The sequence below is a fragment of the Colius striatus genome, chromosome 15 (assembly GCF_028858725.1).
Source record: "Colius striatus isolate bColStr4 chromosome 15, bColStr4.1.hap1, whole genome shotgun sequence".
Lineage (NCBI taxonomy): Eukaryota > Metazoa > Chordata > Aves > Coliiformes > Coliidae > Colius > Colius striatus.
Window position 1 is genome coordinate 10,773,005 of NC_084773.1, and position 23,345 is coordinate 10,796,349.

The 23,345-nt window shown below is 49.3% G+C and overlaps 2 protein-coding genes across 10 annotated transcripts in view; one reads left to right on the forward strand and one right to left on the reverse strand.

The window, feature by feature from the left end:
- Positions 1-1,135: 1,135 nt before the first annotated feature.
- On the reverse strand, positions 1,136-17,430 carry MCM2 (minichromosome maintenance complex component 2). 5 transcript variants are annotated; one of them, XM_062007985.1, is made up of 18 exons: positions 17,215-17,430; positions 14,018-14,059; positions 13,063-13,205; positions 12,203-12,390; positions 11,471-11,646; positions 11,041-11,304; positions 9,813-10,032; positions 9,298-9,505; positions 8,432-8,566; positions 8,038-8,229; positions 6,915-7,008; positions 6,175-6,425; positions 5,814-5,940; positions 5,502-5,614; positions 5,123-5,365; positions 4,181-4,363; positions 3,065-3,220; positions 1,136-2,157 (listed from the first exon to the last, which is right to left on the reverse strand). In XM_062007985.1, the coding sequence occupies exons 3-18, from the start codon at positions 13,153-13,155 to the stop codon at positions 2,047-2,049; spliced, it is 2,754 nt and encodes a 917-aa protein (XP_061863969.1). In that variant the 5' UTR covers positions 13,156-13,205; positions 14,018-14,059; positions 17,215-17,430; the 3' UTR covers positions 1,136-2,046. The 5 variants fall into 5 exon arrangements, with proteins under 5 accessions (XP_061863969.1, XP_061863968.1, XP_061863967.1 ...); XM_062007984.1 differs by having other exon boundaries at positions 13,063-13,208; XM_062007983.1 differs by having other exon boundaries at positions 13,063-13,648.
- The window catches only part of TPRA1 (transmembrane protein adipocyte associated 1), a 16,744-nt gene continuing 10,221 nt past the window's right edge, over positions 16,823-23,345 (forward strand). The window contains exons 1-4 of one of the 5 annotated variants that reach the window (XM_062007990.1): positions 16,823-16,998; positions 17,827-17,922; positions 21,475-21,674; positions 21,827-21,959. In XM_062007990.1, coding sequence (XP_061863974.1) covers positions 21,484-21,674; positions 21,827-21,959 — 324 coding nt within the window. In that variant the 5' untranslated portion in view covers positions 16,823-16,998; positions 17,827-17,922; positions 21,475-21,483. Of the gene's footprint in view, positions 16,999-17,079; positions 17,138-17,157; positions 17,529-17,826; positions 17,923-21,474; positions 21,675-21,826; positions 21,960-23,345 lie in introns of those variants that run through there. The other 4 variants (XM_062007988.1, XM_062007987.1, XM_062007992.1 and 1 more) reach the window with 4 other exon arrangements.

Consider the following 23,345-nt stretch of genomic DNA (forward strand, 5'->3'; position numbering starts at 1 on the left):
GTGTGCCAAGTGAGGTGGGACCAGAGCACAGGAGGCAGGAATAAAGTTTAGGATAAAAATGCTTTTGCTGACTCAGGGCCAGCACTTTGCCCAGCAAGGTACAGGAGTTCCTACAGAGCTGGGCACAGCTCTCCAGTGCTGGCAGCTGCCCTCCCCAGGGATGGCCTCTGTCTGTGGCCACTGCTAACAGCTTTGTGCCCAGTCCTGAGGAGCCATGATGGGCCTTGCCCTACAGTTCCAGGCACACAGCAGCTCTGCTGTCCCCAGCCCATACCTGACCCAGGTGCACACTTGGGGTAAAGGGCAGGGAAGGCACGCCAAGAAAGTGCTGTCTGCAGAAAGCTCTGGCAGACAGAGACCCAGCGGGAAGGGAAAAAAACAGTCAAAACAGTTAAGTAAGACAGGAGAGAGCTGGCAGACAGAAAAGGCAACACGTGGAGCTGGGTTCAGTCCGAGTCACGTGCTAAGGCCCTGAAGGGTTGAAGCATCACCAACTCCCAGTAACAACAAGGCTAAGGGGACACACACATACATATCATCATGACAAAGCCCATGGTGCAGCCAGCCAGGGACAGGTCTGCTTGGCCAGCACATAATTGCAGCAGCCAGCTCACAAACTCTGCAGGTGGGAGGTTGGAGATATCTTCCTGTCCCAAGTCTCACAAGGCAAAGCACATTCACTACAGACCTCAGCTGTGTCTTGGAGAGGAGTTACTGCTTCTCCCAGACTGGAATCAAAAGCAGCAGCCAAGACATGAGATCTGGGAAGCCATGACACATGGCTGGGAAGGGAGATGGGAGATATGTGCTGAGACAGCCTTGAGGCAATAGAAACATTTACAGAGGAGTCCATAGTGTGATCAGTGCTCTAATAAGCAGGCAAGAGACACCGCAGGCAGGCCCTTAGTGGGAACAGTTCACAACACTGTCCTGTGGATACCTAGGTCCTGGCATCTATCCACAGTGAAGATGTGCAAAAGCTGAGAGAGCAGCACTAACAGCTCCTGCTAACATTTTATACCCAAACCAAACTCCACAAACTGCTGAGCAGCAGGTCCAGCATCCAAGATGCTCACTATACTCCTCCTTCCCCCCATTCCTGCAAGAGTTCCCAAAAGAGGAACAAACACAAGAGTACTGAAAAACAAATGTATTTAAAATGAATGCCACAAGAAAATCTCATGTGAACACTGAGCTCAAGATTTCTGCATTGCTACTCCCAAAACCATGGTACCTCACCCTCAACAGATGGGTCCAAGAGATGGTGTTGAGGTGCCAGCACTGTAATCCAGCCACAAATTCACATCTGCTGACAGCTGCACGTAACATCCAGAAAGACAAGGGAAGCTCCTTCACTAAGGCTTCTGGACACTCCTCAGTATGTACTGAAGCTTTCACTGCCCTTACAGATCACCACCAATACTAGAAATGGTTGTTTTATTTCAGACATCACTTCCTCTGCTCCACCCCTCAGCTCACTTGCAGAAAATGGGCACAAGGTCAATCCATGTGGGCACCTGGGGAAATGTCAAGTGTCAGGCACAAAGGCCTGGAGCCGAGGCTGGCTGGTTCATGGAGAGTTGAAAGCAGTCTCAATTACCACCCAGCAGGCTGCACAGTCACCAGAGATGGGAAAAGAGAATCTCTGGGAGTGCTTGCAACCCAAGGGGCGTGGATAAGGCAGACAAATGCTTTTTGAATGCTCCCACTCTGTCCCTCCTGCAGATGAGCCCATAACAACAAGTAACAAACAAACAGCAAATATGCCATCTATGTGGCCAGCAATTCTCTCCCTGTTGTGCTAAGCTACAAGGCAAAATAGTGAACAAAGCTGTTCAACAGTCTTGGCTGGGCATTTAACTACTTAACTCTCTTCTATTTACAATGTCTCCAGCAGCTCAGTCTTCCCTTAATCCACAAGGCACAAAGCAAGTAAGAGACTGTGCAGCTTAGTCCCTCTGGATGGTGATCTCTGATTGCTCCTGGGAGGTCTGCAAGACCACGGTCTCATCTCAAAGGAGCATGTGGTGAACTCGGCTGCCAGCCTCAGAACTGCTGCACAATCAGCTTCCGCTTCACATCCCGGCTGAACCTGTTCATCTTGAACACTTCACTGTCATAGAAGGCAGAGAGGTTGTGGATGTTGATCTGTCGAGCCTGGGATGAAGAGGAGGAGGTAGGACAGGAGAGGTAAATGTTTATTTTAAAAAAAAAAGACCCGTGTGGTTTTCCACAGCAGAAGCTGCATCAAACTTGACAGTCAGCAATATCTGCTCTACTCAGCAGGAACCAGAACTGCAGTAGCAGGGGAGACTGCAGGTCAGGAAGAAAGGAGCAGTAGCAGAGCTGAGCTGAGCAGAGAGAGGATGCTGGCTCAGCATCTGCCTGCCCTCAGCTCGTCTCTAATTCCACTAGAGCTAGAATGGAACTACTACCAAAAGCCCTTGGTACCTCACCCAGTGGGAGATAGCTTTGCAAGAGACCTCTGACTGGGGCTGGCTGCCCCAGCAGCACCAAGCTGGTGACTCTGGAATCGGTTGCTCTGCACATTTGATACAAGGAGCAGAAAAGAATCAACCTGGGAATCAAACACTGCTTTAGTGCCAAGAGAGGTCAATACATTGCACAGAAAGGCAGAGGCAGGAAGGCAGCCTGTGGACTGGGATGAAGATGCATTAAGGAGAAGGTGGGTGAGCCTCAGGAACGATTGGTAAAGTTCATACAAGCAGAGATTTTTTTTTGCTCATTGTTTCTTCAAATGCAGGTGCCAGGGAACTTGCATCCTCATTTACTTGCAAAGCATCAGCCATACTGCAGGATGATGTTCACAAAGCGGGATGAGAAGGATGAGAACTGATGGGAGAAAAATATGGTGTTCCCAGAGAAGAGAGGAGCAGAGACAGGTGAGATGGTCTTGATTCTGGCTTAAATTGATTAACATCATTTTTTTCTGGTATGGTAATTCAACAAGGAAAGTCACAAGTTTGAGAACACCTCTGGTCCTGAGGCTGCAGACAGAGAGCAGGAACCAAACCCAGAAAGACTTGTTGTAATAAGCCCGTACCTTATCCACCAGGTCCTTCTCTGGGACTTCAATGGTGTCTTGCTGGGCCCCATAGCGGTTTCTCTGGTACATCACCTGCTCTGCCACCAGCTGCTTCAGGATGAATAGGAGCAGCTCGTTGTTGTCTCTCTTGAACGAAAGGTAGCGGGAGAATGTCTGGGGAAGAGGATGAAATGAACCAGGTCAGGAACTGAGTGATGCACCATGGTCTGCCATGCCCAACACCAACCCACCCCTCTCCTCCCAGAGAGCACAAGAACCAAAGGAGAGCGTTGTCACCTGTACCCTTAGTGCCTCTTTAGGGACTCTGGCCTTGCCAAGCTGCCACCCACATGTGCAGTTAAACCACAGCTTTATAACAAGCACACCACTCCTCCGCTGGCTGCCCTTACAGCCATAAAAAAGTCTTTAGGGGATCTTCATCACCAGCCCTGGAGCCTCTGGGGGAGGGGGCTGGCACTGTGGAAGGCTGGCCCTGGGGAAAGCACAGAGCAGCCTCCTTTAACCCAGACTGCTGGCCCAGCAGACGCTCACACTTGGCTGGCTGTTTAAAACCAAACAGAGAGGGCATGAGTCGCTCAGACTGAGGTCAGACACTTGGAGCAGATAAATGCCAGGCTGTGAGCAGTCAAAAGCTGTTGGGAGCCAGCCCCTGCCACTTAGAGAAAAGGGCAGACAGTGCACTAAACCACAGTGAGTGCTGCCCTGAGGCTCACTTTCCCCTGAGAAGCCCTAGAAAAAATGTGAAGAAACTAGCTGCTTGCTCAGGCTTGATCACCTGGCAGCAGCAGCAGTGGGAGTCCTGTGCCAAAACAGCAGGGAAGGCATCAAAAAAGAAGAAACTGCTTTTGACACAGAGGGTCAGTGCACACTTCCTTCTCAGCCCCAACAAAAACACTGCCTCACCACAGACTAACGCAGGGCAGTTCTGTTGCAATGCCCTCGGACTCCCAGCACTCCTTTACACATGCCCAGCGCTTGGCTCCACGGGACAGACCCCTGCAGAGCCTGGCAGAGGCTGTTTCCCACAGTCAGCGCAGTGCGAGGAGGCTGCAGGGGAACCTGGCAGCTCGGGGGTGCGGGTAGAGCCGTGGGCTCAGGCGGCGCAGTGCCCACCTTGCGCATGCTCCGCATGACGCTGAACTTCTGCGTGTCGATGAAGCTCTCCAGCATCACCCGGATGGCCATGTTGACATCATCTTCCACCACGTAGTCCCGCAGGTGCATGCGGGCGTGAGCCTCGGCCATGCGGATCATGGACTCGATGTGCCGCACTGTGATGGGGATGCTGCCGGTGGCCTACGCAGGGAGAACAGGAGGCAACTCCTTAATGAAGGGTTAAAAGCCACAGGGCAAGACGGGTGGGGATTGTGAAGAGCTGGTCCCAGGCCCAGGCCTCTCACTGAGGAGGCTGTGCCACCTGCTGGCATGTGCTGCTAAAAGGCACAGGCTCCCTGTGACACATTTCAATTCAGCAGGGTACAAAGTGATGCTATGAAGGGACCCTGCCATTATTCAGTGTCTTTCCAGGAATAGCAACCCCATTTCCTCCAGTGACTTTTAGAAGGAATTAAAGAAACAAAAAGATGATTAAAAAAGATACAGTTTTCCCAAGCTCTAAAAATCTTCCTCTGACCTCAACAAATTCCTCTTCCAGAGTGTGAAACAAGCCTGAAAGATCCCATGGAAAAAAAAGAGAAAGGCACTTATACATAGAATGTCTCCCTGTACTGTTTCAGGAGCATATGGCCCTAAGCTAATACAAACATCTCCTGTGGGCCTGCCAGACTGGGTGACAGTGAGAGGACTTTGCCATGGCAAGCACTAGTACATGTGTCCAGTCCATCAGTCCACAGATTACTAACAGGCAAGACGCTGCATTTAGATGAAGAATCATCTGCTCAGCAGACACTGCAGAATCTGCCTGTCTCTCACAAAACAGTGGGATAGACTTCCGTGACAGGAATGGCAAGAATGTGTCAACATATGCTGGAGCAGTCTCAGGCTAATTTGCAGGCTGGATACATACTTCTTCCCCCTTTTCCTCAGTATTCTCACCATAGACTCTTTCCTGAGGTCACTGTACATCCGGGCCACCTTATCCTGGTCCATCTGGTTGAGTTTTGGGTGGACTTTCTCTTTGGCATAGATGATGTATTTCCTCAGGATCTCCTGGGGAATAGGTTCAACTCCATATGTGTTGGGCAGAACAACCTCACTGGTGTCCCCATTCACCGTGTCCTTGCTACCTGGGTGGTGCTTGACATGGCTGCCAACTACAAACCGGGCAAGCATTTCGTCCTACAAGAGAACAGTGGAGGAAAAGATGCTGTAAACACTCACTGGATAGGAAAACTCAGTGGGACACTCAGCTGCAGTTGTCCAACAGCAGCAAGACAAGCCCTGCAGAAGCTCAGATTCGTGGCATAGCTGGTACCTGCACAGGGTCCACCGTGTCTCTCACCACACACAGGATATCAAATCGAGAGATGATGGGTTCAGTCAAGTCCACATTCTCTGAGAAAGTCAACGACGGGTCATATCGCCCACCTGGATCACAGAGACAGGTACCAGTCAAGCAGAGGCTCTAGGGCTAAAGCTTTGAGGCAAGCACAGATGACTCTGTGCAGAGAGACTTTACTGCTCACTTGACCTGGAGAAACCAGTCAAAGGGAGAGGAAGCTGTGCTGCAGTTCTCATGGACTGATGCTGGAGGCGTGAGACAGTCCTGTGGTCTCTCAGCACTTACCTATAGGATTGGCAGCAGCAATAACTGTGCAGCGAGCTTGCAGAGATGTAACAATGCCTGCTTTGGAGATGGAAATGCTTTGCTGCTCCATCGCTTCATGGATGCTGGTCCTATCCTGATCATTCATCTATGAAAAGCAATAATGACTCAATCTATGCCTATACCCATTGCCCAACACATGAAGGGGAATTGGCTCCTGATGCTCTAAAAGGTAACAACTGCACTATAGACTAGTAAGGGGCTAAGCAAACTGTTGGAATTTTGGTCAACTGGGAGACAGCACCCTGAGTTACAGTGTCTCCTCACTGCAGAGGTTACAGCCTGTCCTTCCACAGCCAAGCTAAACGAAGCTGGGACTCACCTTGTCGAATTCATCGATCAGGCAAACGCCTCTGTCAGCCAGCACAAGGGCTCCTGCCTCCAAAGTCCACTCCTTGCTGACTGGGTGCCTCTGAACATAGGCTGTGAGGCCCACAGCAGAAGCACCCTGGCCAGTGGTGAAGATGGCTCTGCTAGATGCCTTCTCTATGTACTTAAGAAACTGTGACTTTGCTGTACCAGGGTCCCCGCACAGAAGCACGTTGATGTCACCACGGACTTTATGTTTGCCACCTACAACAGTAATGGCAGAGACACATTGGCAGCTGAGTGCGTGGTATGACAGCAACCTTGTCTTGACCACAAAGCTGAGGGAAGGTAAAGAGTAAGCAGGGGAAAGTATAAGGAAGTTGAGGGCAAAAGGAAGACAACTTTGGAGGCGGTCACACACGTAAAACAGCACTTCCAACCTTGCTGAAAACATCCTTCTGAGTAAGAGATGATAACAAATCAGAACACTGAAAGGTCAAACCTCTGAAGGGGCATCAAAAACGACCTCCTAGAGGAGAAGGGATAAAAACCTGCCCAGGTTTCCCTGCAGGAGCCATTTTCAGTCTTAGTGTTTCTACTGTAACACCAGTTACAAGCATGATAAAAGCAGCTACTTCTATCAGTTTGCTCATCTGTCACCAAGGGACACAGACAACTCTAACCACTCTCACTGCAACTGCATGGACAAAGCCAGATCAATTTGCTGAGTGAAGCGGCCAAAGTGACACTCACCTGGGTTTTTGGGCTCTCCACCGAAGAGAGCCAAAGCCAAGCCCCTCTTGATATCTTCGTGCCCATAAATAGATGGGGCAATGCTGGCAAAAATCTGAAAGGAAAACCAGGAGTTATTCAGGGAATTACCATTTCCTAGTCTGGGCAGAATTTGGCCTTACAATACTGCTGCCTCCAAAGTGTGTTTGATTACCCAAGGTGAGGGAGCTTTTTCAAAGGTAACTGCCCACCCAGAGTCCCCTAGAGGTGCTTCACAGATGGTGTTGTCGAGGTACAGCAGACTGTGTAGTCTGGTGCTGGAAAGTGCTGTCCTTGTCTCCACACAAAGCACACCGCAGTGACTGTTATCAGCTGTTGCAAAGCTGGAGACCTTGATTTGAGGCTTACTCACAGTACATGATAGCCCATCCAGCACTATGCCGCACAGGAAATCGTCATCGTGGTCAAATATTATGAACAGCTGGCTTACTTTCTCAAGGGTATTCTGATAATAGCCTGACGCTGGAGGCTACACAGTCCTGGCTCAATTCAATTTGCTCCACTCACTGGGAATAACAATCAATATAAAACCAGAATGACCAAGGCAATAGAGTGAGGTCCCCCTATTACTGAGCTTAAACCCAACCCAGGTAAGTCTGAACATGCACCAGACCAGGAGCTTTGCTCTGTCAAGTACTAAAGCAAAGCTAAGATCTCTGCTACAGAGCAGAGAGAGTGGTTAAATAATAACATTGCCTTAAGGGAACTGGAGACTAAAACTTTGGTCTCTCAGAATGCTTTGCCCACTTTGCTTTCAGAATATAGGGAGAGAAAACAGCGCTCAGGTAGAAACAGCGTCTGAGTGTCTCTCACCCATCTTCCAGCTCTGTTGTGATATGGGAGGCTCAGAGAAGGAAGGGGAGAAACAGAAAATGTAACCCCCAAAAGTACAAGGAAAGTTTCTTATTTACTTCCTTCCTATAACTCACTCACACCAACAGCTGCCTGAGATCTAAAGAAGATCAGAGGGAACTGGGGTTTCTAAAGTTTCTTTAACCATTGTTTAGGGAGCTGACATCTTTCATCACGTTCTGATGCAGCTGACAGGTGAGAGGCAAAGAAGGGATGCCTGAGCTTGACTCACCTTCTCCCCTATTTGCTCATCCTTGGACAGACCCACAATCACTTTCACATCTTCATCAGTCAGTTCTCCAATCGCCAGCTTGTTGTCCTTCTTGGCGATGTGGTTGGCCAGGATCACAGTAGCGAACACTGGGAACCCGTTGGCAGTGTTCAAGGAGCCATCATAGTTGTTGTGGTAGATCCCTGTTAGCTCCTGGGAACCAGGAGATGGTATGTCAGTGACTGCACAGTACAAAACAGCCCCTCTCCATTCTCAGATGCCAGTCTCAAAAGTAACTGCCTACGTGCACCTGAAAGCAATCCCTCCTCACATCCCCACAGATGTTCCCATGATGCCAACGTCATTAAAAACACTGTGTGCTCACCCCCATACCTGAGCTAAACAATGTACTCACAATCTCATCCCCTGGCTTGCAGCTGTCAACCAGATCAGCAAGAAGAATGGCATCCTTGGAGCGGGGCAGCCTGCCAGCAGCCACCTTCCCGGGGCTCTCCTGGATTTTGATGCGCTGGTAGTTCTGATAGACTGTCTGCAGCAACAAAATAGCAACAAAAAGTTACCCAGCAAGTCTGGAGAGCACCAGCACGGCCTGTGCTTTCCAAAGGCACCTCACCAGAGAAAGTCCAGTCACAGATTTGCTGTGCTTTGGTTAGAAAGCTACAGGCAGGGGAGGATGGAGGTTGTGGGGAGCAATTTCAGTGTGTGACAGACAATGGAGATAGGAAAGCACTTTGTCACTTCTCACCACTGTGTTTCAGTCACCACAGTGTTTGTCCAGCTAAATACTGGGCTATTTCCTGGCAGGAGGATGCTCCACTTAAGATAGTTAAGATATATATCAAAGCAAAGAATTAAAAGTCAGAAGCTCCATATCAATGACTTTGCTCCTGTCCTATAGTTTCCTTAGCTAGAAGGTCATAAGATACTGACCTAACTTGGGAAGGAGGAGGGCTAGACAGTCTGTGTCTGCATTTCTACAACATGGATAGGTAACTGTGTGCCACACAGACGACTGTGGCCAAAGATTCAGCCCAAACACTTAAAATGAGGCAATAAATGACTTCTGGCTCATAAATTGGGCAGATTTTGGTCAAGAGCTCAAACTTATCTTCACAGACCCCCGGACAGAGCAGTAGACTCCTCGTGCAGCACCAAGCCTGCTCAAAGGCTGGGAGCCAAAGGTAGACTGGAAGGAACAGGCAGTGCAGCAGCTCAGGTAAGATGAGCAGATAACACCATTCAGGCAGGCACATCTCTTACCTCTTCCATGTTGATTTCAAAGGGGCCAAGAGACTGACACTCTGGACAGGAACCGGGTTTCACTTCCTGGTTCTGGGACTGGAAAAAGGGTCCCAGGATGAAACTGCACTTGCTGCAGTTGTATTTGACCATGCTGAGCTGAGGTAGCACCCCTGTGCAACTCGTCACCACTCCACTGGTCCGGATCAACTGATTCAAGTGCAGTTGCCTGAGGGAAGACAAGAGAGATGCTGAATGCCTGCAGGGCACAGAAGGCAGAACACCCCATGGAAATATCCTTGCTACAATGCACAGCTCCCAAAGGCCTAGGAAGAAACAGTTACCAGTTTCTTTCAGGGTTTGTGTTTTACCTTTGGGGACACTGGAAGTTCATCCTTCATCTTTTTTTTTTTACTGTAACAGACTCAGTCATCCTGTCAGACTCCTCCAGAGCTTTAGCTTGCAGACTATCTCTCCTAAGCACCCCAAAGGCTGCTGCAGGCCCCACAGCCACTGCTGCCAATCCTGCTGCTTACCTGAGAGACCGCAACTCTTCCACCAGCGGGAGGTGGGAGATGCGGACATGGATCTCCTGAGCAATCCGATCATATTTGGGGTACATGGCCAACACCACTTCCTTGGCTGCTTCATCAAAGATCTTCAGCATTTCTGCTGGGGCCTCAGGTAGAAAGTAGGCAAGGACATGTTCCTGGGCTGCCAGATCCTCGTAGTTCACCACCAGACTCTCTCTGTTCTCTTAAGAAAAAGATGGGGTGAACTGTATTTTCAACCTGCTCACTCAAGGAGTCTGCAAAAGACAGCCAGAACAGACAAACCCATGTCCTGTAGGCTGCAGTTTGCAGATGTCTCCACCTTCCCTGAAAAATGTTTAGAGGTTGACAAATTGGAAATGGGTGGAAAACTCTTTCGATTTCTCCGATAAATTCTTCATTCATATCAAATTTGTGGTTGTCCCTCTCCAGTTCAGCACAGGTACTTCCCAGGGTCAGTGTTCTTGAAGCTTAAAAGCCAAAGCCCAACACACAAATCTCCCCAAGACCTCCAGGAAACACAAGTTAATAGGAGAAACAATTAAGCTGAGTGGCTGGCAAAAACCTTTGGCATCTTATGCTCCTGGAAAGGCACAAGACATACCTTTTACTTCCTATCTGTGTAACACTGACCCTGACTACTCAAGCTTCTGGAGCTTCTGCCCCGACATAAACAAGAAATATAAATAAGTGCAGTTACATGAGTTGTTCCTAGAATTGACTATTTCTGCTTTTCAAATTTAACAGTGACAGCATTCTGCCAGCAGTGCCTACTCAGAATATAAAGCTGCAACACTGACATGGTTTTCGAAGGCACAAGGTCTATTTGTGTCCTGTTATTGGATAAATCAGTTTCCAGTGTGAGAAAGTAACTAGCACAGACAGCAAGCAATTGTTCTCTTTTGGCTCACAAGCTTGCAGACCACTGTCTGCTGCCCCACATATTCTTTTGCTGGCATTTCTACAATATGAATATTAATGAGTAGCAGACACCAGGGGCCTTCTAATTAGTCAGCCAGAATCAAAGAAGATAGCAGACATGTTTCCATTATTCATTTATCTACATCAGCATCTGAGTTTCTTAAAGTGCTGACTCAATGTCTGGGACAAACAGGGCAGGCAAAAAAAAATCCACCTGCCAATTGGATCACTGCATAAAGAGGGATCACCCTCATAAAGAGGATGGAGCCTCTGATCATCCATCCAGGCCTACCTTTGCACATGTCACTGATCCTCTCCTTGAAGACATTGTGCCCATGGTCATCCACATGGGTCTTCAAGAAGTTCTTGAAGCGGTGATAAATCTCAAGACGAGGAGCTGCCATGGAAACCCACTCCCTCACTGAATGCCCTTTCATGTCTTCTAGATTCTCAATGCTCTCAATCATGTCTTCATCTTCCTCTTCCATGCCATCGGCAGCCCGTTCCGCCAGCCGCCTCTTCCGTGAGGGACGATCTTCATCTTCATCGTCACTATCTGAGGGTTGGGAGGAAAAATTGTTAAGAGCTGGGATTCCCATCCCACTCTTTGTATTAGTCACAGTTGGACTGCACAGGGTGAGATTCCAGCCCCCTACAAGGGCCAGCTTATAGTCAACCACACAGGGATTGGCACTCGCTTGGTACGGCTCATCCCCACCTACCGTAGAGCAGCCCTCTCCTCATGCGGCCCATGCCCTGGCCCAGCTCGCGGTCTCGCTGCCTCATGACTCGCTCTGCGGCTTCCCGTTGGCTGGCGGTCAGCTCCTCCACATCCTCATCATCCAAGGCCAGGCCCTCTGCTTCATAGACGTCCAGCTCGGGGATGGGGCGGTAGTCCCTAGCACACACACAGAGCATTGAAGACAAGCTCCACAAAGTTTGTGCACCCCTTCTGCAGCTCCTGCTGGGTAGGGGTCAGGACAGTTGTTCTGCAGCAAGACTGAATATGTTGAGCAGGAAGGCACTTCACAGTGGAAGATGCCCTGCAGCACAGAGGGCTCCAGCACCATGGTTAGGAATGTCACCCTTCAGGAATTTGTATTTTAAAGTCCACCAGCTTGCTAGCACGGCTGGCTGAGTAAAAAGAAGGTTAACGTTTACACCTGAAGGAGTAAGGAGCTGGGTATATCACATATATCACATATCCAGATCATGATGGCACTTTGCTCCCAGCTTGCAATTTGCTCAGTTCCTCCAGGACCTAAACCACACCATGCTGACCTTTCTCCACTGTCCAACAGCTCTTTGGCTTCCTCACCACCACAACCATCACAGTAGAGGGACCCTACCATGGCTGAGTTCCCCCCATATCACTGGCTGCACCAACCTCCATTAACAAAACCCCATCCGCAGACACAAACCCTCCAGAAGCTGGCTCACACCGGTTTCTTTACCTTTCCATCCCTTCCCCGATGAGCTCTTCTCCTTCCTCCTCCTCTTCAGGGAGCCCCTCGGTACCCAGGAGCCCTTCGGACTCATCCTCGAAGGGAGGCAGGTCCCGGCCCGGGCTGGATGTGAAGGCATCGCCGCGGCGGGAGCTGCGCAGGGGGCTGGTGACCGCCGTCTGTGACTCGGAGGAGTCCTGCAGGACCAGGAAGGAAATGGTGAGGGCGAGGGACCCTGAGGGTGAGGGCGGTGGGCCCGGGACACCCTCCCCGCCAGCACTGGGACGTAGCGGGGAGAGGCAGGTCAGTGTTTCCAGGAGCCTCTGCAATAGGGGAGCCCATGAGGGGGAACCGTGCATCAGCGGCGAGTCCTCTTTCCCGAAAGGGGCAAGTTTAAACTAGTTAGACCTCAAAATGACAACGGAAATGATGGGAGAATAAGGGGAAATCACTCGCTGAGCCCAGAGCAGCCGAGGCGAAGAGCCCGATCCTTCCTCGGCCTGGCTTTTCTCTGCCGCAGGACACGTGGGAAACTGCCCTCGGCATTTCGAGTGTCCCGGCAAGCGCACCCCCATTCCAGCCCCCTCGCCCCGAAATGCCCTCCCGCCGCCGCGCCGTGCCCGCAGTGCCCCGACCCCCGCGACGGGGGCACCGGGAACCCCTCGGCACCAGCCCGCCCGCTTACCGCCATCGCTGCCGCCTCTTCCTGCCCACAGCAATTCCGCGCGAAAACACACCCACGTGATCGGCAAAAGCGCGCGAAACCTCATGAATAATGAATAGACCCGGGGGCGGGAATAGCGGTGAGGCGGCGGGCGGGAGCGTGAAGCGAGAGCGCAGTACGGCCATCGTTACCGTCAGCCACGGACCGTGTCCTGAGGGCTTGGGCGCCCGGTGAGCAGCACTGGCAAATTTCGGCAACAATTTGGGCATTTTCTCCGATTTGTGGGAGGGGAGTTCATTCCTTCCGGGGCCCAAGTCGAGGGAGATTGCCGTGTCCATGTTCTCACATCTGCTGGACAAGGTTTGCCACTGACTCACAGGACACCCGCTTGAATCAACTTTGTTGTGCTTCACACTAAAACTACAAGAGGTGGAAGGGTGGTTCTCGTGTGGGGTTTGGGGTTTTTTTGGCATAAGTCTGTATGTCATAACAGCCTTGAGGAGCTGAGCAGTTCTTCAAACACATCTGCCTTGGCAGTGCAGGGAGCAGTGCCATTTAGAAGGGGAGAAATGAAGAGCAAGTGTCCCACAGAAACTAGGAGAGGAATTTAGGCAGACAAAACAAGCAGTAGGCTGACTTTTGGCAAAGAGGTGAAACACTTCCTTCCAGGCCACAGGCTCTTGTGTAACAGCAGGTCATTTGGATTTTAGAGGGCCTTTCTCTGAAAGGTTTCTCATCACTGTATCAGGCTATTTCTCTTCTTGGGTGCAGTGAAGTGTGGGACAGTAACCCTGAAATGGGAGACATCAGATGCAAAAGTGACTAAAGAGGCAGCTGACAATCAGGGACCTGAAATGGCTCTTTCAGGCCCAGCTGGGTGATTCAGCCAGGGATGAATATAGCAAAGCAGGAGCATCGTGATATAAATAGGAGAGTGGCTCAGCCTCATCTATGTGACACAACAGGCAGATGGCTGGTGCTCAAGTGAAACAGGCACAAGGAGCCCCCCTAGAGATGCTCCCACCTGTGGGCCATTAGAGGCCACCATGGCTTAAAGGAAGATAGGCCAAGACTTGTTTAAGGTTGTGCTGTCTGACAATAGGCTGAGGTGACATGCTGTGATGAACCACTGATGAATGTGATACCAGGATTTTGCTTACCAGTGGCTTACAGCACAGGAGGAGCCCTCGGAGCTGGATTACCTGTGAAAAGAAGGGCAGAGACACAGGACTACAACATGGGTGGTGTCTCATGGTGCAAATTTATGGCTAAAACTAGAAATCAGTAAGTTGGCAGAGCAGCTTTGAAACAAGACAGATACATCTGTCTGTACAGTGGCTCAGCACTGGAACAGCAAAGCACTTCTGCATGAGAAGTAATATCCTGTCCAGTAGACTGATCTAGTAAAAGCTGAAAGTGTATTGTAGAGAGATAAAATGTCCTAGAATAGTGAAATTTGGTGATAGTACAAGGCTGTAATGCTATTCTGGAAACCATGGCTGTACCTTCCATTTCTGACATCTGCGAGTCAGGTGAGGTTGTCAAAGGACAGCAAACTGCCAAGCACCCGTTTTCCTTGGGGCTCTCAAGGTTATACCAAGGCTGCTAAATGTCACCTCTTGTTTTACTTCAGCCTGGCAACACCAAGTGACGCAGCAAGGACAAAGGGAGTGAGTCTTGCCATCTTTATGTGCTGGATGACACAGAAAGTAGTGATTCTCAGCTGAAGTGGGAGGACGTGTGTTGTTAAACAGGTGGAGCAGTTCTTGGAGGTAGGAAGAGCAGAATTGTGTTTGCACACAGCATGTTTGGGCTAAAAGGAATGGCTTATTAACACAAAAGAACCATAACTGTGGATTCCCCATCTCCTCTCTTCCCCATAAACAGTGGGAAAGGCGGGATCTAAAGTGTCATGGTCCTTGTGGTGGCACCCAGCAGTCTTCTGCCTTTGGATCTGGTGTCTCACGTGCTGGGCTCTAGCCTCAGAGTGAATCAGATGGAATGAGCAGGTGGATTGGAGAGCAAAATCTCTCCTGACACAGTTATGTGGGAGGTAACATGTTCAATTAGTTAGCTCCTGAATCTACATAGGAGTGTGACAAGACATAGATTTTACTTTTGGCTGTTACCAAGGCTCTTTTTAGGCAGAAGTACTCCAACTTTCTTTAAACAAAAGTGTCTCCTGTAACTCAGAAATGTTGGTGCCTGCTGAACCTTTGAGCTTGGGTCTGTGAATGGAACATGTCAAAATATTGCAACATATGATTAATCTGAAAGACTGGGAGAAGAGACAATCTAAGGACTAGCTTCTCTGGATGTCATTCCAAAGGCATGACACCAGCAGAAGAAACAGCTCTTACTGCAAAGAGTGACCTGCTGATATTTAGCCAGTTATTTTCTTTTTAAATCTTGGCTCATTTCTCTGTTATTCCCCTGTTTGATTTACTAAATAGCTCTTCTCTCTACCTTGTGTTTGCACCTCCAAATCCTCTTAATAATTGTTTCCCTTTAGCTGCTACTGTCCAAGCTGTGTAGGTTAGTTCTGTCAGCTTTAAACTTTCCTTAAAAGCCAAACTCTCCAGGTTGTTAATAATTCTTTCCTGCAGGGACTTGTTTACAGTATCCAGTCCATCGAAGAAAATTATTAACTCCCCTGCCTTGTAATCAATAATTCCTCTAGAAATGTAGCCTAAAATATTCTTCTCACCTTGGAGACATGCAACTCTTACTGAAAATTCTAACCAAGAAAACTCTCCAAACAAAACAATAGTTCAGAAAGTTGACATTGGTTTGTTAAATTAAATTAAGATGGGGTGTTTATTAAACCGATAGACATTAAGAAAATGGATATTCATAGAAATCTATTGCTTGTGCTGATACGTCACAGAAGTGCTTCTGCACAAGGACACCGAATGTGGGGAAAAGTCTGTGAGGGCTGTTTGAGGTTGACTTTAACTCAGTTTGCGCACACATGGTCACAAGTCACAACCTGCGTGCCAGCTCTGTGTTTGCCCAGCAGCCAGCAGTGCCGGGACACTCAGCACTGCCCAGCACCCACTGCCCTGCAGCACCCACACGGCCTTGGCTTGTTAGTGCCACGGGTGCACCAAGAGGTCCTTTCCTCCCTTCTTTGCGTACTGACTACACAGAAGGGCCTGCTTCTCACAAAGCCTCGCTTATCTGTCAAAGGGGAGCTGTGCTTTCGTTCTCTGTGTCGTTGGTATCATAACGATATGGGCGCTTGATCACAGGCTGTGACATTGGGTTGGCGGCCTGGAAGATACGATCAGGCTGTAAAAGGCTGAGCCAGCGCCAGCATCGAAGCCGGCCTGCCTGAAGCCAGGGTGGGCTTCTGCCGGGGCCGGCCGGCGGGGGGACACTGCCCCGCACTCCATGGCGGCGCGGCGGGCCCAGGGCGAGCCGCCCGTGCCGTTGCTCCGTGAGGGGGTGTGAGGGCAGCCCTAGGCGAGCCGCCCGTGCCGTTGCTCCCTGCGCCGTGAGGGGGTGTGAGCGCAGCCCTAGGCAGCCGCCCGTGCCGTTGCTCCCTGCGCCCTGAAGGGAGTGAGGGCGGCCACGGCAGCGGAGGAGGACCCCCCGCCGGCCTACGGGAGGGCGAGGGCGGCCGGTGTGGACCTGCCCCCCGGCAGTGCGAATAAGCACTGCGGTTCATGGGGAGGTTTCGTTCCCCCCACACGTGCGGTTCAGGACAGGCTTGCGGAAAGGGCCCAGCGCGCCGGTGACAACGGTTGACGCGCGCATCTCAGCTGCCAGCCCCGCAGCCGAAGTGGTGGGGACAGAGCCCCTTTAACGCGCGGCACGCCTGCCCCGCGAATCCCGCCCCCCGCCCCTTCCCATTGGCTCGCGCAGCCATTCCATTCGGCCTCTCTGACAGATCCTTCCTCCGCTTGGGCTCTGATTGGTCCAAGCAGCACCCTCTCGGGGACCCTCTGTAAATAGCGCCGCTGGGCCTAGCCGAAAAGGCGTCGTCCCGTGTGCCCTGGCAGCACGGCTCTCTGCTTGACTGGCTCTTCAGCGACGCTCCCTGGCTGAGGGGAGCTGTGGGGCCGGGGCCTGGGATGGCGGGGCTGGGCCCCCGCGACTGAGCCGCGTCGCCGGGGAGGCAGGGCCGGGCTCGCGGCGGGTAGGAGCGGGGCCGGCGCCCGGGAGGGGGGTCTTGCGGGGAGGGGCTTGCGGGGAGGGGCGCCGGGGAACCTCGACCAGGAGCGACGGGCCCCGTCCCGCGGCTCGGCCTGGCTGCGGCGGGGCCGCGGCCCTCTGAGGTGAGGGGGACGGCGGCAGGGCCCGCTGGTCGCCGCGCTCCGGTGCTCGGTCCCGGCTGAGAGGAGCCCCAGCGTACCTGTCAGGCGTCAGCAGCCCGCGCCTCGCCACCCAGCTGCCTCTTGTTTGCATACGGGGCGGTCTGGCAGGAAAACAGCTTCGTGCCTGGCCGGGGGCGCTGCGGGTCGTCGGGCGCAGCCGGTGTCAGCTCGGAGGCTACCGGCGGCCCGAGTGGATCACGCTGCTCGAGTGGATCACGCTGCTCGCTGGTTTTCCGCCCTGCCCTCTGCAAACACTTCGGCAGGTCCCTCAGTGGCAGCTTTCTGCCTCCTTTGGCAGCCTGGGAGACCGCCCGTGGCAGCAGTGCCCACAGGCACTTTGCCAGCCTCAAGGGTAAAAAGTAGCTTAAGATTGTTTCCAGCACTCTGATTCCTTTATCAGCCTTAAAAACCGGCGTAGAATGAAGTGACCGTGGACTGTTACTTTGCTTCACTTGTTGCCTTATTGCTTGCCTTCTTTCTTGTTTGTACACCCGCCTTCTAGGGGAAATAAAACCAAAACCGAAACAGAGCAACAAAAAACCCACAAAATAACTATTTCTGAAAGACGTCCCCGAAATGGGATACTCTTGTCTGATGATTTTGGATTACTGTTACTTCTACTCTTGCTGTTGCTCTTTGGTTGTTTTTAGCGTTGCAGTTCTTTCAAAGTTTAGTTCAGAACAAGATATGAGAATGAAACTTGAAGAAAAGAGAGGTGGAAAATCCCCATCTGGTGAGTTCAAAGGGTGAGATGAAAAATGTGCCAATTTTCTGCAAGAGTGAAGTTTGAAGAGTCATCTTAAAAACAAGAGTTCATTTTTCAGTATTGAAGTAATTGAAGTAACGGTTGTATTTAAGCAGGAATCTAGGCAGTGCAGTTTTTTCTTGCACAAACAATGTTTTTAAGAGCCATCTTAATCGTAACCACAGTGTAATCTGTCTACTTTCAAGATTTTTTGATGGTGTTTTCAGAAAGCAAGAAAACTTTGATGTTTTTATTAGAGCTAAAGCTCTGGTAGTGTGTTTGGGCTTTGACAACACAGAGAATTACCAGTGATTTGGGCCCAGGACTTCACTGGGCTCTACTATGGTTATAGTGCCATGAATTAAGAACCAGCACCCCCTTGGTAAGAAGCAGTTGTTTGCACTGAAGGTGCAGTTGAGCCTTCCCCAGCACTGTCACGGCTGCCTATGAGTTGAGTGGATGTTCTTGATCTGAATGCACCTTGTGAGCCTGGTGCCTGGGCAGAGGAACAGGCTTCCAACAAGTCAGTGTGACTTTGGCTGTAATGTAGATGACCTTTTTATTTTGTTTTCTGGTGTTTAGCGATTAGAGCTGCCTGCTAGAAGAAAAAGGAAGCCCGGGACTGTGGCACTGGTTTCCTTTTATGTGGCTACAGGGTGATTTGACCCTGATTGTGTAGATACGGCTGGCTAAGGGAACAGCCTTGTGGAGGCAGTGTGGTGAGTGATATGCTTGGATATGATCAGCTGACTGGATTTATTTTGGACTAGACCTGGCATGGGTTTGGACAGGGTGCTCTAAAGAGCAGTATTGGTGGGGTTGACGAAGCCTAGCCAGATCCTTGCCATCCGTTCTGGAATTTTTGCTGGCGATTTCTGCAGAATGGGCCAGTTCTCCACATCCTCGCTGCAGGCCTTAGCTATTAGAATAGTGTGAAAATTATGCTGGCTAGCTGATGGCTTTGGCTGCCCTTTTTATCATGTTGGACGTTCTGCTGCTCTGCTTTGTGTGTACTCCATCTTAGGAGGAAGAATAGGATACTGATACCAGGCTGTAGCGAGCAGCCTGGCCAATAGGTAAGCCTGTGTCTGCTTTGCCCTTTGAAAGCTTGTCACTGGAGCTCTGTTACATGTGACCAACTCCTCTCCTTATCAGCAGCTTGCTGCTGTTGCATGACAGTGGTGGCTTCTAGGGAAGAAGAATGGAATCTGTTTGTTTCTTTTCTAAAGAAAAAAGTTCTTCCCATGTAATTCTCTCTCAACTTTATCCTCTGTCTCTTTTCCATGTGACAGGCATATCAAATTCTTTGTCGCAAAAGAGGTATTAGGAGGTCGTGATGGTTCGCAGTTGATGGTGTTATTTTGCCTGTGAACTGTGAGGTTTTTCTCTACCCTTCCATGATGTTTCTTAAAAATAGGTAGAATTTTTTCCAATGTTGACAAATAGGAACATACTTGTCTTTGCTGCTGAGATGCAGTGGTGTTTCAGAGGAAGAGAATGGAGCAAAATTATTAACAGCAGATCATTCTCAACGGTGTCAATTCAGAGAAGCGAGGAGCTGGAAAGAAGGGAGGATACTTCTCGAGACAAGTCGGTAATGTGAAGGTTGTTTGCTGGAACCTCTCCTAGAACTAGGATTTTTTGGCACAGCTTTTGTCATCTTGCCACAAAGCTGATCTTTCCAGGTCTGAATGTGTTTGTTTCATGAGATATGTGCAGCACATGGCAGTATCCAAAGGACAATCCCAGCACAGTACCTACCAGCAAGGATGAATCAAAGGGAGAGGTTGTGAGTGCAGGGTGGGGTGATTCCCTGTACCCCTCAAAAGGCCTAGGAAGAATCTCAGCCTCCAAAGAAAAAAAGAGTCTGTGGCTCACAGTCTCCAGCAGCTTGTGGGGAAGGTGCTACTGAATTCTTAAAAGCTCAATAGATGACACAGGGTTGTGCTGATTGTTTCTAACTTATGAGTCACCCATAATCTTGCAGGGGAAATACCTTCTGAGTCCTGTCACAGAGGCTGTCAGTTTTTGCCATGCCAGCCTGGGGCAAAGTCAAACAGGAGAATCTTTTTGAGCTACACCCTGGCTTTGTGATAGCACACAGCCTGCTCAGGTGCTGACTCTGGCAATGTGCATCTTTAACATGGCACCTGATAGAGAGGGATTTTTTTTGAATCTGTGTGCCACCTGTGACCACTTCTTTGTGGAGTGCCAGGAGAGGTGATAAGACCTTGTGTTTGTATTCAGCTCACAGCTAGTCAAATGCCTTAAAAGGATTGCTGTTTTAGAGTGGGAAGAGTCAAGGATTTGCACAAGGGGATACATCGAATCTTACTGAGGTAAATCAGGTCAAAACCCTGAAGTTGATCCAAAGTACTGTGTGCCATAGTGTATTAGAGCTTACAAGGTGATTGTAGAGCCAGCAGAGGTTCTACTGCTGGTGTGGTTTCTGTCAAAGCCAGGCATGGGCAGTTTTATGGGTGGCAGAGCAGTTTCCCTTTCACTTCTGGAGGCCAATAATATCACAGCAGTGATATGGGAGATGACCAGTTGGCTGAAAAGATGTGAATGTTCTCTCGGGGAAGGCAGTAAAAAAAAGGCTTCATCAGGGGAATGGGGATTTCTGTCTTGTCATCTTTCCGAGAGGCAGGTCATGTGTAGGTAGGGCAGGCTAGGTACTGCAACTCTTCAAATTCTGACCATAGCTCTCTGCTGCCTGAGGATTTGACCTTAGAAAACCCATTAGATAGGACCATGCCTTGTTCTGGTTTTGTAACTGCCAGTGATGATGCTCATCTGTGTCTGACAAAGGCAATGTGGTGGAGACAGGCGGATGTAAAGAAGGTGGAGAACTTTGTGCTAACAGGGTTCTAGGCAGTGTCTTTTTACAATCTTACTGTTGTGCTTAAAATCAGAGTAGTTCCTGTGTCTTGCATAGGATGAGAAGAAAAATGCTAAACCTTGGCTTTTGGAAGTGTTGGTTTTGGAAGATAAAGAGTCTGTATGATCCATTTAGGTAAAGATATGTGAAGTTCTCCTTGCCTTCAGACTGCAGGATTGGTAACAGTGACACATTTCAGATAGGAGCCTTCATTTTTTCTGTGCAACAGTTGAAATCAAATTGTTGACTGTTAACTTTATCTTGGGAGGTAGAATGATCATGTTCTGTTGCAGCAGGGTTTCTGTCTCCATCTGATGCTGCCATGTATTGTTACTGAGTCTCGATTTCTTTTATGAATCTACCAAAACTCAAAAAATTATAAGATTTAATCCAACATGGTGTTATGCTGCTCTGAAGGTGCTTGTTGCTCTGATATAAGATAGTGTTTTTGCACTGCCCACTCGAATGCCTGTGGGCAGAGTAAGGGCAGGTGGTATTTCATTGTGCAATACAGTCTTTCAGGTGCTGATCATTTGCTGTAATAAGCAGGAAGCAGTTGTGCAGGGGCCTAATGGCAGGGATGTGTTTTTTAGTTCTGACTCACAATTGATTTAATGTTGCTTTTTTTCTCTGCTGTGGTTGTCTTGTGCTCTGTTTGACCTGGATGAGAAGGAAGGCAGGATGTTCCAGTCCATGATGGCTGTGATGAGATTTTCCGTGTCTGACAACATTACACATTCGACTGCTCTGGTGACAGCACTGGATAATGTAACAACTCTGACCCCAACAACAATGCAGGCAGTCAATGACACCAACATCACCGTGCCACACAAGTGCCTGTTGTTGCTCTATGAGGACATTGGGAAATCCAGGTGAGACAGATGAAATGGGATCATGATCTGACCCTGGGCAAAGGGAAAGAGCTTTCTTTCTCAGAGTCTGGTTGAGAAGGAGCTGGGGCTGATGTCTTCCCTTCTAGATGCTGAAGAACAGGAAAAATCCTGGTTTTATTTACCTTTTGCAGAGTCCGCTACTGGGATCTTCTGCTCCTGGTTCCCAATGTGCTTTTCTTCATGTTTCTTCTCTGGAAGCTGCCCTCTGCCAGGGCCAAAATCCGGGTCACTTCCAGCCCAATCTTCACTACATTCTACATACTAGTGAGTACCACTCTGTGCTTTTGAACTGGTGAGTGAAGGAGTTTTTATTACCACTCACGAACAATCTGGATTTAAATCCTCCTTTATGCTTCCAGTAATGCACATAGCTCAGTAGGAAGTTCACACCAAAGGCTTTGAAAAACAAACCTCCTGATAAACCAGAAAAAGTGAACTGAGTTAGTTCTGTTGACTTTATGAAAACCAAGTGAGAAGTAGAAAGTGATGAAACAGCCTTAGAGGAAAACACTTCCATTCAGTTTGAGCTTCTGGAATATGTTATTGGTGAAATGGGGACAGAAGTGTGTTTTGTCAGGATTTCCTTTCAAATGGCTGTTAATCATGTCTTGAAGGAATGCTCTTTTGTGGAGTCAGTGATTAAAGTGAAGTTAATAGATGGGCAAGATTCTCTGCCTCCTTAGAGAGGAATCTAAAAGGGTGTGTTTTCCTCTCAGATGAGTTGTTGCTGCTCTAGATCACCATTATTTTCTGGGACCTTTCTTTTTTGTCAGTGTTCTGTTCTGAAGTTTACACCCCAGAGGAAGTGGTGTTATTATTATTCTTTCATGCCATTTACATCCCTTCTCCCTCTAAGGAGAAAATACTCATCTGTAGGTGACTTATTGGTCATTTCCATTCTCCATCCACCTTAGAATCAACTTGGACTCTTCTCTAATAGATTTAGCTATCTCAGACCTGCTTTGTTAGGATTAGCCTGAGAATTTTATCTGCCAAAGTCTGCTTTCTTAGAGGGTAACTCTGCACAGTAGAGGGTAGATATATCCAGCTGAGTTCTTAATTGAATATTATGGCTGTGACAGAACAAGAGCTGGTAAACCAGCCTTGCTGAGCTCCGTGCTGTCATACTTCAGTGGTTCATGAGCTGACGGGTATCTCTGTGTTGCACTGTGCAGCGCAGTAAATGTTTTAAAGCTGTTGGCTGCATCTGACTTTTTTCCTGACCATTGTCAGTGTTGAGTGAGAGAACTGCAGATTTGAGTTTTCTTACAGATCTGGAGTGGGGTAGTTGGTATTGAGTGGCTTCTGTTATCTGATGTGGTTGGGTTATTCGGTCATACCAAGCACTTGATATTGTAATTTGGGAAGAGTTATGGGGTTTGTCTGATTTTTCTCTTGCACTGTCCCTGTGGACCGAAGGGTGAGGAGACTGTTTGCCTGTAAAGATACTATTCAAGGGAGTGAATGAGATCTTTTCAGAGCTTTTTAATCTGACAGTTGAGGAAATTTGTTCCTTTCTAAATTGTAAGCTAGTACTTCTACATCTGACAGGCTTGAGGAATCTTCTTCAGCAAATAAACGCTAATCTGCTACAGGAATTTCTTAGTGCACATTATCAGGCTTGAAAGCTGACCTGGAAATGGTGTTCTA

Excerpts from the sequence above, each read along its gene's own strand:
- MCM2 (XM_010210158.2), bottom strand. The coding sequence starts at position 12,552 with ATGCACGGTTCCCCCTCATGGGCTCCCCTATTGCAGAGGCTCCTGGAA. Across the intron at positions 5,941-6,174 it reads TGATCGATGAATTCGACAAG|ATGAATGATCAGGATAGGAC; the intron begins GTGAGTCCCAGC and ends TGCTTTTCATAG. Across the intron at positions 3,221-4,180 it reads TCATGCGGAGCATGCGCAAG|ACATTCTCCCGCTACCTTTC; the intron begins GTGGGCACTGCG and ends CCTCTTCCCCAG.